General features: G+C 37.5%; 1 protein-coding gene across 1 annotated transcript in view; it reads left to right on the top strand.

Moving 5' to 3' along the window:
* The window catches only part of SLC25A36 (solute carrier family 25 member 36), a 44,313-nt gene extending 39,608 nt beyond the window's left edge, over window positions 1–4,705 (top strand). The window contains exon 8 of the mRNA XM_031555073.1: window positions 532–4,705. Coding sequence (XP_031410933.1) covers window positions 532–725 — 194 coding nt within the window. The 3' untranslated portion in view covers window positions 726–4,705. The remainder of the gene's footprint in view (window positions 1–531) is intronic.
* Window positions 4,706–16,336: the final 11,631 nt, after the last annotated feature.

Here is a 16,336-nt window from a genome sequence, read left to right as displayed (position 1 = left end):
ACTGTGGTGGTTTACCACCAGTAAGTAGCTAAGCACCAATGCACTGCTTTCTTACTCTCCCTCCTCAGAATGACTGGGAGAAAATATAATGAAATAAGCTCACAGGTTGAGATAAGGCCAAATAAACCCAATACAGAGAACAATTTTCTGACTCATAAGAAAATGCACAGCCTAGTGTGGTTTTTGGTTGCACTTGATTTTCCAGCAGGGTAGTTATGTATACATTAAGTTTATTGATGTATTGAGTACTTAATTTGTGACCATTTCCAAGCTGAAAAAATACAAACTGTCGTCTTCTGGATTTTGACAAGCAAACTCTTCTTCTTTAGCTATATTCAACAGTGCGTTAGTTTGTCTCTTACACATAGCTGGTTTACTTCTGTTTGTCTTTTCTTTTTTTTTTTTTTAAGAGCTTCTCTGATATTGAGAACCTGAAATGGGGGAATGGTTGACTTTTAATGTGAAATGGCTGGTTGGTTACTGGGAAAGATGATATCACAAACATAACCACATCTGGTTTCCTTTATACAGAAGTTGTACGAACAAGGCTAAGAGAAGAGGGAACAAAATACAGATCTTTCTTCCAGACATTATCTTTGCTTGTGCGAGAAGAAGGGTATGGATCCCTCTACCGAGGTTTAACTACACATCTGGTCAGACAGATTCCAAACACAGCTATCATGATGTCAACCTATGAAGTCGTAGTCTACTTGCTGGATGGATAGCAGCGTGACAAGTCTTTCTAGAGGAAGGCAGAAGACTGGAAGACTGGAGTGGACTACTGAATGCCAGATGCGATGGGCAGAAGGAAAGTTGTATCAGGAACATGCAGATACGGACAAAATAGAAAGTTGATTGTAGGCAACTATGATAATTTTGCTGCCTTATTGTATGGTCTCTTAGCAATGTAACAAGTAGAAACTGCCCCTTAGGGAATGCCTTTATGCATTTCTTTATTCAAAACTACTACTTTGTTTCCATCTGTTAATCTATAGACAAGGCTGTTCAGTCATCTTCAGAGACTTAATGCATGAGGGAAGGGACATGGAACTTTTTGGGTCAGCCTTATTCCCACCTTGTAATGGTTGCTCTCAACCACATCCTTTTTGTTCTGTTCTACTGCACAGTAACATGTTGGAAGAATGAGGAGTATAATACTTCCATACTTTCCCATATCTGAAATTTTCATTCTGACTATTCATACAGGGACTGAGGTAGTCAGTGTGTAAATGTTGCTACCTCAAGAAATAGGGTATGGCACAGGGACCCAAAATTGAATTACTTCTTCACTACAAATGGTGATACTTGTGTTGCATTTTTTCTTTTTAAATTTGAGCAGTGTTCTAGATTGGTGAGAGAAAATCTGATTATTGAACTCTTCAGGTTATCAATTTCTTGATATTGGTGTATGTAGATTTTTAGTTCTTCTGCATCACTGTTTTTTCTTTCTGAAGTCTTCCCCCCTTTTTAAAAAGGAGAGACCTATGACACACCCTCCTGTATCGTTAGTTTTCTTTGCCAATCTGTCAAGTTGCTCACACTGCCATGGGAGAATTTGCTGAATGCTACTTTATAGCCTCTCCAAAGGATGCTTACTGTTACAAGATATCTTTAACTAGCCCAGCCTACTGTTTGTGAAGACAGTGAAGAAGTTTTGTGCTACTGCAGAACAGGCTATTTTTATCCTAAAACTTCGGACAGAGCTTGACCTACCTTACTGATATCTACACTTGAGTACAGGGGAAGATCATGCATCATGATGGTTGGAAGGACTAGAAAGCAGAAAAAGTTGGAGCTGTGATACGTTTCTTCAGTGCAGACAACCTGTGTACAAGAATGATGGAGAAGTAAATTTATTTTTTTTTGTAAGCATTCCCTCTAATAACTGCTGTATCATTTTTTTCCACTTTGAGCCTGAGTTCAGAACAGCAGTTGACATGTAACCTTGTCTCCAGTTCTTAACATTCAGGCATTGTTTTGTTGCTTTATAAGCCAGCTGCGAAAATGTGTTGCATTCAGCAGCAAGGCTTAGTTAATTCTGTCATAACTTGCAATATTTTCCAAAGTCATACAGTTGAGGTGTCAAAAACAGAAGTTTAACGTTATAAGAACTTGTGCAGGTTTCCAAACAAATCTTTAATGTGTACCTTGAGTATCTGTCTGTCTACATCCATGATCCTAATGAGCAAGATGACCATTGTAAAACTGGGGCAATAGCTTTCTACATGTGAATGCTGCTACACTGGTATGACAGAACTGTGCTATCGACTCTTCCAGTGTGGTACTTCAGTATACTTAAACTCTGCATTGTGTGCAATGGCTTTCTTATGAATGACTCCTTATGCACTTTGTGGCCTTCTGGCTTGTGACTTTTCTTTCCCACTCTGGTTATCTGTAGTCAAACTGTGTTCAGTACGTGCAGTTTGGTTTTAAACAAAGCATGTGGTTTGATTTCCATATAACTGCAGGATAAAGCATTTTCTGCTGTAGACCTGTAGGATCTCTGTTGCAGTAGTTCTGTAGGCTGTACATAAAAGCTTGAAGCTTACAGAACAATTGATCTGGCTTTTTCTTGTTCACTTTATTTTGAGCCACGTAATGTTTTCCCCACTGTCAAAATATTTGAGTACTTCAAGTAAATGTACTAATTTCTTTTTCCTCTAAGAGCCACTTATAGTGCACACACAGTGACCTTGCAGTGGAATCTTGTCTGTATTGTTGTCTTTGTCCTTGGGCAATGTTGTCTTACCTTTTAAAGGCAAATACTGTGGTCTGTGATGTATCCACAAAGGTGAATTTGGTTTTAAAGAACTGAGGGGAGTGCTGAAATGTGTGTTCTAAAATTGGCCTCTCTAGGATAAATCCAGGGTATTATTTGTGGCTCTGAGTTTCAAAGATTTACTGTGATACCATTATCCAGACAACTAAGTGCAGAACTAACTACTTACTGTAATTTTTGATCTATAAAAAGTGGATTACCCATCAGCTATCTTGAATTGGTTGATCAGAGCCAAACTTAAAATTGGCATGGCAATTTTCAGCTTTGATGTTTGTGAATACAATTAACATTTGCATTAGTCCAGACTTTGTGCAGGTTACTCTCCTGTGGTTTTTACTGGATACTGTCTCCTTTGATCAGATGTACATCTCTTCCAGCAGCTCGCTGGGTACCCTGTGTACCTTCTGGGTGAGATCAGTCCACTTGGAGTTGCTTTTAAAATAACAATTCAAGCAAAGAATGCTAAAAGGACAATTAAATATGGGTGATAACAGCTGAAAATAGACAGTCGGCTTGTAGTTCCACCTTGTTAATGGGGGCTGAAGTAATGTTTTAGCCTTCAGGGGTGATCTTTTTATTTTGTTTTATTTAAGGAAACAAAACTTAACCCCGGTTTCTTGGATTTTTGTTAAACTACCAATACCTATAAAGTACCAATACCTCTGAAATATTTCCCAAAGATCTTTAAATTATTTATGTTGTTTGCCTGATATTTTTTACAAAAAAAAAAAAGCAAAGGGAATAAGAACATGCTACATCAGTAATATCCTTAACTACACAACTGAAAGGAGTGTGTTTAAACTTTCTTATAACTTAAATGTCCATCTTAGTTTATGTTTGAATGTAGTGTATTTATTTCACCTTTTTCCCTGCCAAAGATGCAAAGGTTTTGGAGGTCAGAAACAAGTCTCAGCAATTTGTTTCTCTCCATATATTTCCTTTGTTGTGATAGGCCCCTAAATGTTACTGCAAGCTACTAATTTTGACTTGGCAATCAGTTCGATTTGGGACAGTGAGACTGCACTTTGCAGCACTTGCCAAAAGGTGGCACTGGAGCATGCATTGATCAGAGGGAAAAAGGGGCTTCTCTGCCAAGCTGCGTGTGACAGCTTGGTGGTGGGTTTCTCCGGCGTATTGAGGCACCCCTCAATTGGGACAGTTTGGCCTCAGTGAGTGCAGTCACGTCTCACAGCCCCTCTATTACCCCTTCTGTCTCTATAGTGCTGTGCTAATAGGTGAATGGTGGTGTGTTGCAGCACTTAAACTGACCAATAGATCTGCTAGCATTTGTTCTTTTAAGTAGGTTTACACTAGAGTTTTATGGAGTTGTTTGGTTATTTTAAGTGAATCATCAGCCTGTTCACTTCGATGTTGACATTGCACCTATTTAGTTCCCTGTTTACATAATGCACTCCATATATTTTCTTTGTAATTGAGATGTTTGTTAATGGCATTTTCTGTTCTGTTTTTGTTCCTATGATTACATTTGTAACATTCCTCAGAGCTGTAGTATTTTAAAAGAATACTTCCAGATCCAAAATGTTGGAGAGCCTTTATATATATTGCTTCCTGTTTGAACTGTTCAAATTCAGAAAAAGCCGAATGCTGAAGTGTGCCTAGGTAAATGTGCTCTTTTTTTTTTTTTTAAGTTTGTCTGTAAAGATTTAGTTATGTAAGTTTTCAGTTCTTCTATTTAAGAGAGTCTGCCTACCCTGCATATGTGAACGTAATTTTGCCCTGAGAGTCATAGCTAAACACTCACAAAGGATAGTTTGAGAATACTTTCATACTCGTGAGGTTTGCTATTATTCTTGCATACATTCTTGGCTGTAAACTGTGTGCATTTACTCTGTATTTATATTGTTAACTCTTTTGTTTGGATTGCTCTAAACTTCAAAGCAAATTAAAACTATGTGCTTCTATTCAGATGTTGCCTTCTGTGATAAACTGTACTTTGATGTTTCTGATTTTTTTATTATTGATATATACCAGTGCCTGGACAGTTATGATTAAAACAGAGCAATTCATTAGGAGATGACTGTGAATCATTTTTATCTTTTGCCTTTTTATATTGGCTGGAATTAATGCATTTGTGTTGTAACATTCATCCTTTGTTAGAAGTAATATTTGACATAAGTTAGTGGAGTATGCTCTTACAGTTAAATTCAGATGCTGTTTTTATTGCCTGTCAGCTGAAATTCAGTAACCAGCAATCAGAAAACTTGTGTCCATTTAAGATACCATCTAGCACACAGTAGTCCTGGCAGAAATGAAGGGTGGTATTTCCTTAAAATGTTCAGACTTGAGATTCAAGGAATGGATTATAACTGCTTTTGTAATGAAATACTATTAGATATCATTTCTTTTTAACAACAGGTATTTGATGTGAAGTCTTTTGTCAGAATTTCCTCGTAAATCATTCTGTATAAATATAAGCAGGTTTTGTTTGCATTTATGCTGCATTCTGGCCAAGCCTTCCCCAGTGTGTTCTGAAACTGAATCCTTAGCAATCTGTGGTGCAAACTTGATGTCACCAATTCCATTCTTTCAGAAGTATTTCAAAATTCGCATTAAAACAGCATGTGTGTGATAACTTTCATTTCTTTCTTTTTCTTCAGTAGGTGTTAATTTGAATTGACCTACCCTAATCTGCTTCTGAGACTTTTAGCATTGAGGTCATCCAAACTTACAGGTGATTGGTCCGCTGGAATTACTGCAGGCAACTCATGTGCTTATGTGTGGCACATCTGAAATGAAACCTATCATTGACATAATGGTAACTGTCTGCATATTGATCTCAAGCTCTCAGAGAGGCAAATTGGCAGAGTAGACCTCAGGTTAAGTGCGTGGGGATTTTTTGACATTCGTGTTACTTTACAACCCTTTCTACTTGAGTGGTTGTATTAAGCTTGCCCGGGTCAAAAGGCATATATGTGAAGTAAAGGTATGTGAAATCCTAATTGAGTCATGGCATGGTGCTAATGCAGAGGTGGTCAGCCATAGATGCAACCTAAAAGCGTGTGAAGCTTATTTAAGATCTCTCACAATTAAAGCCCATGAATTTGGTAATACACTTAAAAATTAAAAAAATGAAAAAGATACTTCCAAAACCAAATATTCCTCAAATCTTCTAGGCATAGTTACCAGCCACTGTGCTTTAGGCTGACTCAATGTGATTAGTTTCTGTCAAAGACAGGAAATGCTGGGACATAAATCTAGTGCTAATGAACAAATTGCTACAAAAAAACCCAACAAAACTGTATTAAACTGGGGAAGATATACTTGCCTGTTTTAAATTTAGTACTGTATGGAATACTCTTAATAATGATTTCACTAATGCAAATGTACTTGCTGCTGAGAGACTTGTGTGAAGTTAACTAGCTTTTAAAGACAGTCTCCAGGTGGTGAATCTTAGCACTACTTCTGTGTGGATTTCTACCTAAGGGAGCATTTCCTACCTTAACTGTGGTGGTTTAGAAGTTGGTAGCTTTTTCTAATCTTGCTCCTGTGGCAGATGATTAAGATGGGACTGGGGATACAACTGCTAATATTATTGCCTCTGAAGTGCAAACAAAATTCCAAGCAGTCTATTCTGAGACTTGAGCATCCATCTAAAATTCTGAAAATAGGCATGTGAAGTGCAAGTCTGGCAGAAAATATTTTAAGAAATTTGATGATTTGGGACTGTTGCTAGATAATTAGTGACTAAATAAGGTACTACCAATATTGAAGGAAAACAATTACATGAGGAAACTACAGGCTTATGCATCGGTAACAAGCAGAGCTCCAAGTACATCCCTCTTCTGCAGAATGTTATATGTAAAGGTAAGTGTACAGTAAGCAAGAACTGATCATTTCGAAATAAACTAACGATTGCTTGTGATAATGTATATTTTAAATGGAAAAAAAAAAATCAGAAAATACGTTCCATATGGATTTTGTGCAAGTATCTCATGTGGATCTACAGAGAAAAAATCTTTGTTATTCCAGCCTGGATAAGATGTTGTCTCAAGAGGTTTTGGAGTGGGAACTTTTGGATTGGTGTGAATAGTACCAAGTATTTGATGAAGTCTCTAGAAAATTTCTGCAACAGTCAGACTTGGTAATTTATGTCTGTCTGTGCTTTGTACAGGGAAAAACTTGGCTGTATTGTTATGATTTGTATATGATCATTTGGAAAGAACTGACACTAAATATGGTAAGTTTTGAACACAAGAGGAAAGTAGATTGTTCTGACCAGTAAAATAAGGTTAAGTAATAGTATACAATGTATATTAGATCAATTATAAACTATTAATGAGAATTTTTGCTATAGGCTAAGAGTGTTACTTCTGCTGCTTGAGAAAATAGAAGAAAAAGACTCCAGGTATAGTCAGATCAATAGTGACCACAGCTACCTACCTATGCTAAATAAAGTTGGAGTTCTAGGATGCTGGAGGAGCATGAACAGCAATTGTATGTATAAATGTTGAGCTGACCAACTTGGGGTATTTTGCACAGTACTGGCTCATCACTGCTGTGGAAAGGAGAAAGTTAACAGAAATGACTGGGAGAAGTGTGCATATCCTGTCTGAGCACAAAACTGTATCGTAGCCTGATGGAATCTGAAAAGGGATATGGTGACTTTCCCGCCAGCATTCAGTTGTAAGACCTACTGCTGCAAAATGAAGAGCTGTTTGCTGACTGTAATTATATCTAACATAATAATCAATGCAAAACAGTCCTAAGCAGAGAGCTAAAAGAAGGTAGGCACTCAATGCTTGAACAGTATGCTGAAGGGATGTGTGGTGTGGTCATCTATTGATAGCACAGGCTGCATTTACTAACCTAAATGGTTGCTTCTGTATTTAAGTGGGAGTTAGGTGCTCTGTTAATGATTGAGTTAGTCTGTATTCGTGGGGTGTATGTGACTTCTCTGAAGGATTTGGAGAAAAGATGAACTAAGGCTTTCTTCCTTCTGTCCTTCCTCTTAGGATCAAGCAAGCCCAAAACCTTTAGTTTCTAACATTCCCTTCATGTGTCTATCTTCAAGCAGTTTATCACTTTTAGCTGAACAATATATTTTTTTGCTGATGTGAATTTTTCCATGTACTTTACCACATGCAGCTTTTCAGCAAGTGTTTCATTTTGTTAGTGCCTAAGAGATGATGTTATTGCTTACTAAGACGTTAGGAAAGAATGCATTGCTTTCTCACTGAGCATGCAAGAAACCAAGGAAATTCCTGGCTTGTGTCTACTTTAGATGAGCTGGAGTGGGGCTGCTGATGTAAAATGTTGTATCTTCGATACTTTGTTCCTGCTACGTTTAGTTGTATTGGTTCCAGATCCCTATTGCATTTCAATGATTTCATACAGTATGTCCCAAATATTCAGTTAAATATAAACAACTGAATTATCACTGTCTATACTTTTCCCTTTCTCTTAATGCTATCAACCACTATTTTGACATAGGCTTAATGTTACAGACTACTTCCTTCTGGATTCGTTCAGCTTAGTTCCTTACTATTTCTTATAGTTGCTTTCCTCTAGTTTCCATGGGAAAGGATTTTGTAGATATAAAGTGAACTATGATAGTAAAAGTGCTGGACCTCATGCATATGAGATGACTGTTTCTAAAGATGGTGTGGGAAGATTTCCATGTAATCATGCTGTGTTCACTCAGAGTAGGCTTTAGAGGTAAAATGAAGGAGAGAGATGTGTAGCAGCAGGTAGGAAAAACAAGGAAAATCCAGAACTTCCAAGGTGAAATCTAACTCAGCCTGTAAAAAAAATGTATGTAGTGAGGGCAAATTTCTGCATTAAGCAAGGATTTGAGAATAATGAATGTGGAGTGATAGGGGACATTATAAAAGTTCTAAGGGATCTTGATGCTGAGCAGCTTGTATTTTCCAAATTACAGGTTAAGAATTTCCCTTGAAAGCATAAAAAATCTGCATATTACTTGGAGATATTTCAAAGCAAAAGTCTTGTCCTTGTAACAAGAAGCAGCATGAGACATGAATAGAATGGATAGTGAGGTGTGATTGGATTTCTACTCTTGCTTTAATGATCTGGGGTTACACATGTAACTTTCAAAAAATCATGTTAAAGATGGTCCCCTTTGCTGGCAGTTACTGTGTTATGGAATAAAACTCATAGTGTGATTTTGCAGAATTTTTATCTCTATTTTGCTGCATCAGATTCTTCCATTGACTGGTCTGTGTGAGAATATGAAAGTGAACACTCTTAAGAGCTATATCTGGTTGCTTGCTGACTATACATCCCTCAGTAGCATCTTCACAAGAGTGTCCTGTAGAAATATTTCTGCAGACCTGTGTTGCCTGTTTCCAAAGATGAAAGACTAGTTCTTTCAGGGTTATTCAATGTATACTCAGGGTAGGCTTTGGTTAAAATTAGTGGGAGCCTTGTAGATACAGGTACTGAAGGGAGACTGCATCTCTTACGAGATAATTCACCTGTTTCTCTGGAATAGCCCTTGAAGAGGGATTGAATGATTGAAAAAAGAAAGAACTGTTCTTGCTGAGAAAGCCCAGTAGATGTGAGTCTCTTTCCAGAGATGAGACAACTCTGCAAGGAATTCTACTGAAAATCACCATGGATTTTCCTAGACATTCCCTGCCTTCAGCTGTATCCAACAGCAAGGTCTTCTGGGGAAAAAATAGAGGTTTCCTTCTTCATCCTCAGGAAAAGGAGAGAGATACTATTGCTAAGCCTGATTGCAGTCTACAAATACTATCTCCTACATTGGTTTCTCACTGGTGTATAAATAATTTCTTAACCTCTGGCTGCTAAAGGCAGGTAAGCATCATTTTTTTCTTAAGCTGGTAGATTTTCATTGTGTATCTTCTCAAGTGCTTTCACTCTGTCATTCCTAGAGATACTTGTTCTCCCTCTGTCTCCTCTAAAACTTAGCTATCAGTACAAGTTTAGAGTTTATATTATCATTGCCTGCCACTACAACTGTTTCCTGGCTTTCATAATGATTGAATGACTTGCAAGTTGTGGTGGGGAATTCCTGCTGGATTTGTGCTGGTTACATTTATAGGTTTGGGAATATGGTTTGAATTTCTTGCAACAAAAATGATCTATTATCATTCACACGTTTTCCTAAGAGACTAGTTGAGGGAAAATACTGAAAAATAATGAGCACTCAGCTATGCTTGTGGGGTGGTCCAGTATTATTCTCTAATTCACTCAGGCAATGGACAGACATTTAAAGCTCTTTCTTTGCTATACTAAAATTAACAAAACCAGTATAATAATATTGACCTTTTCCCCATTAGAGGAAAGGATATCGGCCATAGTCCCTGTTATTATGGAGGAGGCTGTTGCCAAGTCTTTATAGCTGGGCTATAAATGGAATATTACCTTTTGAGCAACAGCAGCTTAGAGCTGTTGAAACCACACACACTAAAGTATCTTAACCACACAGGGGCAAACCATTTTGAGCTTTCAGGTTCTCTTGCAGATCTCCCATAGCTCAATCTGGCTAGAACTATACTCCCATCACCTTCTTTCCCAAGATAAAATAGTTTCCTTATGGCAGGAGAGGGATGCTGGAGCAGTCATCAGATATTCTCAGCTATTTCTGTAGGTTTAGTGTTCTGGCAATTCTGAGAATCTGAACTTTTCACTTGGGAAAAATAGCACCCATTCCTGAAAAGGGATGCAGAATTAATTTGGGAGGGATGGGATTTTTAGAGTTGGCAGATAAGAAAAGCCACTAAAAGGTAAGTAGAAAGCATAAGGTTTTAGCTTAAAAGAAAAGCTCAAAAGACATAACTAGAACCTCTAAATATCTCAGGAAAGATAAATGGTGGAGAAACTTGACAATATGTGGTGGCAGTACTTGCCAACCTTCCTGTTCCTTCCTAAAGCTAAAACAATATTGGGATTCAGAGCTGTAAATCGCATCTGAAATGATATAGGTGAAGAGATATGCTGTAAAAAATATACACTCCCATAGAGATATACACATACATGCATCTTAATGAAATTGTATCAAGTCTTTCTGGTTTACATGTGCTGGAGAACCAGTAGAGGAGCTTTCCCAGTGCCTGGTTTCTCCTTAGCTGTATGTTAGAATGCAACTTAGAAGGGAGATGAGATAAAGCTGTAGCAATTCCCAGGCCTGTTTGCACGCTCAGTGTAGTTCTTCTTTGCTGAAGTCAGGTACAACAGTAAGTTGGGAAAGGGGGATGGATTCCAGCTGTTAATGAGGAACAAAAACTTTTCTTCCTCGTTCTCCTCCTCTTCTGATTTTGGCTGGGAGAGAGTTAGTTTCCTTCTTAGAGGCTTGTGTGCTATCATGTTTTGGATTTAGGAGAAGAGTAATGTGATAATACACTGTTTTAGTTGTTGCAGAGCAGTGCACACAGGGCCGGCACTTTGCCAGAGGCCTCTTGCTGCTACAGATGAACTGTAGGAATGCCCAAGCATTTTACTTTGCAAAGCATCTGGAAATTTTTCTCTGCTTGTATCCACAAATGCCTTTGTGTGGCCAGGAACATATAGCTTGATCCTGAAGTTCTGCATTCATTTTTACAGATTCCTTAAGGAGCTTGGTTTAGAATAGGAAGTAGGAAATAAAAATACAAGGAATAACTGCAGCTATCTTTGGTAATATAGATAGTGTTGTTCTGGCTTGTTGTTTGTTTTGCTTTACAAATAAGAAAAAGGTAAGAGCACTCATGGAAGAGAAAAAGAATCTCAGATTCATATTCACTCTCTGTCTTAAAGATTCTTGCCTTTCAGATGTGTGAGACAGGCTGTTCCTGGCTCAGATTTACATTTCCTGCTTCTTTTGTTGTTGTTTTTTGTTTGTTTTTAGCATGAATTACAACTATAAAGAATTGAGGAGACTTGGAGGAAAGGAAGGAGGAAAATAGAGGTATTTTGTTGGCTAGTTCTTGCCTCTTTTCTCAAATCACTGACTGAAATGGGAAACGAGGAGCACAATCATGGTTTTGCTCTGAAAAAGTGATTTGTCTTTTGTTTTTTTTCTTATGTACATTCTTTGACTTCTCCAAATTTTTTTTTTTCTACATAACAGCTTCACTTCAGCAGTGGAAGTACAGACCGCCTCTACTAAGAGAAGTAGGTTTACATACATTTAAATTTCCTTCAATAAAAGAGAGACCTGGATTTGCCCTGCCATTTTCTGTGGCCCAGAAACAGCCTGCCTTGCTTGGGGCTCTTTGAAAGAAACCATCTTGTCCTCCAGATGAGCTCTTTGCTGTTGTCTTCTTGACAAATGGTGTTCTCTGAGCCAAAGATCTCCTAACCTAAGGTTTGGAGGTTAAGAGCTTGCTTTGCATTTTATCTTACTCCAGGCAGATATGTGTAAATACTCAGAATTTTTCTGTTTTTTAGTTTATATTCGGAATGAGAGATCTTGTACTGTCCATACCTATACTCTGATGATCTGGGACATTTAGGAACTTCACTTAAAGTTCAGTTCTTTCTCAGAACAGAAAACCAGCAAAGTAATCAGTTAATTTTTGGATACCTAAGTCTTGAGACGGCTAGTTTGCTCTTTAGTTAGGTTTGGCCAATAGTAATGTTCTGTCAAGAAGAGTTTAAGATCTTGATACTATGTTGTTTTTTTTTTCCACATAAAGAAAATATGATATTGTAACACCCCAGCTGAAGACAAGCTCAGTTCTATTTTGCCAGAGCTCTCTGTAATAATGTATTAACAATGTACTGATGGAACTTAAAGTGCAAGTACAAAACAGAAGGAAATACAGAAAATAAGGAGGATATAGTAAGAATGATAAATGTGCTTTTATCTTACATAGGCCTTCATTTATTCTCTTCCTAGCGTTATGTATTGATTTTTGTGACAGTAATTGCTGCAGCTTGCAGAGGTGCAATTACATCTCTTTCCACCTTTATAAAATTACTGGGCATCCCCAAAGAGAAAAGCCTCAAACTACCGATGGTCAAAAAAACATGAAAATGCTGTTGTAGTTCAAGAACACAACTCTCCTGTGAGCCCAAATTGCATTTTTTCTTTTAAATGCACCTCAAACTGAGGTATTTTGTAACCCATGAGAGCCTTACTGAAGACTCGCTGAGGCCAGCATTGGCTGCTCAACTCTGTAATATTTTTCTCTTGCAAAATGGTCACCATGAGGTGACTGTAACACGAAGCTCCGTCAGCTCGAGCCTTTTGTTGTGTTGAGGGGATTTGTATTAAGATATGGATGCTGTTATCCTGACATTGAGGAGTCCTAGTCATGGAAAATCTGTGAAGCCCTGGACATGCTCCTTTCAAGAGGAATGTGTCAGATGCTTTATAAGCAGCCACTGTTAATGCAGAATGTTTTAGGTTTCTAATAATAGATGCAAATTGATTTTTCTGCGAACTCCTAAGTTAGGTAAATGGTGTAGTGAAATATCCTTTATTTTAGCTTCCACTTGGTTAATTTTTCAAAGACTTAGGAGACTTAGTGGGAAGAAAAGCATTTCCACCTGTAATATCTGATATTATTTGGTTTCTTAATCTGAGGTGTTTGAGTGGTTCACTGTGAAAAAGCAGTGTAACTCCAGGAGACCAAGAGGGACTAGTGAAAAGATGGCTATTTTTGTAAGAGGTCATTCTGAACTTTTGACTCTGAAACTGAGGCTTGTTCCTGACCTTGGGATTTCTGGTCCCTGACCTCATGGTGATCAAGAATATTGGAAACAGAGCTGTATAAAACTACCAATTTTCACTTAATATGAAAACTGATAGTTTTGCAAGTATGTAAAAAATTTGATCCAGTGTATGGTTTGCTCTTTCTGCCAGGCAACACTCTTATTGCTGGTGTAAATGAATGAAGTTCTCCCTCTGGGCAAAACGGTAAATTTGTTCAGGCGTAAATATGTCTTTTCATGGAGAAATTTTATCCTCCTTTTATCAGAAGCAGCTTTTTATACAAAAACATGGTTTTCTGCACTATTTTTCTAGTCATAAGAATTGTTGAGCAGAAACAGTAGTATGATCTTATGGGAATTGCATACCAGGTAAAGCAATTCCAGTCGTTCTCTAAGCACCATTTCCACACATTGTCACATGCCTCCACTTCCAGTTTTCCAGGTTACTAAGAAGTCAGAAAGACAGCATTAACAGAAGCAAAATTACATGAAAAGGATGTCTAAAAGATTAATTCACTATTTTCTTATTTTAGAGGCAATCAGAAATCTCCTAATCTGAGTATAAAAAGCACAAGACGGTCTCAGGAAAGAATTTAGAAAGTAAGAGATAGTAATAATATCTTATTTTTAGTGTTACCTGCAGCACAGGTAGGGTCACCAAGCAATAGGTAGGGGAATTAACATCAGTTCACTTTTATAAACAGTGTCTTTCCTGTTACACAGAACTGCAAATGTTTGAGCTTTCTTCTTTCTTCTTGTATTTTCCCGAAGTGCGTGAAGCATATAGGGAATTTAGAGTGTCTGAGTGTAAAGAGTTTTACATATAAATCAAAGCTCAAGTTCTTAGAGTAGGATTTTAACTAGTTATTGAGCATTTAATAATGGAGGGTTCAGCGTATATTCATACTTCTGTTTAGATTGATAACCATAACAGCTTAACTCCCCCTGCTTGGCTTAGAAATAATAATCAACCCAAAAAGTGTCCCTTAACAACGAGCTTTGTAATTAACAAATCAAGTGAAATATCTGCCCTACTTGGTGCTAAATCGATTTTCAGAGCCGTCTGTCTTAAATATCCCTGCTCTCCAGAGGTGAAGGTGCAAAACAGTGAAAAGAGGTAAGTTAATGTAACTGGTAATTTTAACTAAACACAGTCAAGCTAAGGAAGTGGAAGTACTTAATGTTACATGCCAAGAAATTAGTCCCGACTAATAACAATGCAAAACCAAAAGGGGATTCTGCTTTGATTAAATCCAGGTCCTTCTTGTAAGAGGAATTTGTGATATATACTACCATTCATAAATTCACCCTACCTCATCTCTAGACTAATTAGGTTACTTGTTCTACTGGGAGGTTGCCTCGAAACCTCACTTTCTTGTTTAGAACTTGTGCTCTAATTCAGTGTCCTATCAATAGTCCGTATAAGTCAATGTAACCAGTAGAAGGGAGTGCAGGCAGCCCTCTGAAGGGTCACTTTGTCATGTGGTGTTTGTATCTGAGACAAGCGGTTTCCTTAATTTCCTGCTTTTCTTGATTTTACTTTACAGTAGTCTGGGGGAAGATCTTACGTATGGGAAAGTGACACAGGTTACCTCGTTCTTTGATGTGAATATTAAGAATGCCATCCTTTTAATGAATTTTTAAATTATTATTTCTAAAAACAATCAGAATAATGAATCAGCTATTACATCTTGTAAAGAAATTGCACAGCTGGCTCAGCTTTTCTGCATCTTCAGCAATTAGTTCAGACTGACTCTCTTGGCTCGTTTTTGCTGTATCTTCCGTCAGAATTGCTGGTTTGCAGCAGTGATGCATACATTTTTATAAGAAGCTTCTCTATTAAAATTAGGTACTGAATTTCCTATTGATTACTCATGAAATGAGAATGCTACTGAAAAGTAACCTTGTCATAATTTAATGTGCATCCTTTTGTAGGCCTCGTTCTGCAATCCCAACCTGCTTGGGATTTGCTTGTTTATTTGAACAGACTTGATTCAGGAACACTGACGGGTGAGGTGCTTGCACTAACCAACTGCTGTACAATATCTTTTTACTTTTTTTAGTAATATGATCTAAGACTATCCTAAAATGAGCATCAAACACTGCAGCATGTTTTTTAGCTTTTCCTTCCTCACTGCTGTATGCATCTACAAGTGCTTCTGCAGTGTTGGGTAAATCTGTTGTCCTGGCAGTGTTGCCCAGTGCTGACCTTCCAGGCTGCAGTGGTTCTGTTGTTTAGAAGTTACAAAAGCAAGTGCTTCCATTCCTGGCTGGAGCTGTGCTATGTACATCAGTGTCTGACTAATAAATCATGTTGTCATCTCTGTAGAAATTAGCCAGATGTGTAAACTGAGATGGATTCAGCAGATCAGTGTGATAATAGAAGAACTCAATGTCAACCAGTCTGTATTACAAATTTCAACACTGTTATTGAAAAGCTGGCTTCTACACTCCCATTGTTTTCCTGAGGAAGTCCTCCCCTTCCCATTATTTCTTGCTGTGAACTGCATCGTCTGTCAGACTCAGCTGGAAGGTTATGCAATGCTGCTTCCAAATCTTAGTGGGAAGGCTAGCTCTCTTTTTAAATTTTAGAAAAGTTATCTGATCAGCAGTATTACTTGCAAGGATTTTTATTATAGAGCCTTCTGAAATGGTTTAAGTTTGTATTATAATATGAAAAACTACTTTCACCACAATGTAAAATGAAAAGCAGGCTTTTAAAAATTGCTTCACAGAAATCAAATGAAACTGAAATAAAAGTGTAAGTAGATTAAGATAACATACAAAAAATCCCTTATATATATATATATGTGTGTTGTTGTATATATATATATATATATATATATATATAAAATCAAGCATGTTGTTCTGAAGGAGAGCTGTAGATTCAGTTTCAGTGTTATCACAGGTGGGTTG

Source organism: Meleagris gallopavo, chromosome 11, assembly GCF_000146605.3.
Source record: "Meleagris gallopavo isolate NT-WF06-2002-E0010 breed Aviagen turkey brand Nicholas breeding stock chromosome 11, Turkey_5.1, whole genome shotgun sequence".
Taxonomy (NCBI): domain Eukaryota; kingdom Metazoa; phylum Chordata; class Aves; order Galliformes; family Phasianidae; genus Meleagris; species Meleagris gallopavo.
This window is presented reverse-complemented; position numbering and strand designations above follow the sequence as displayed.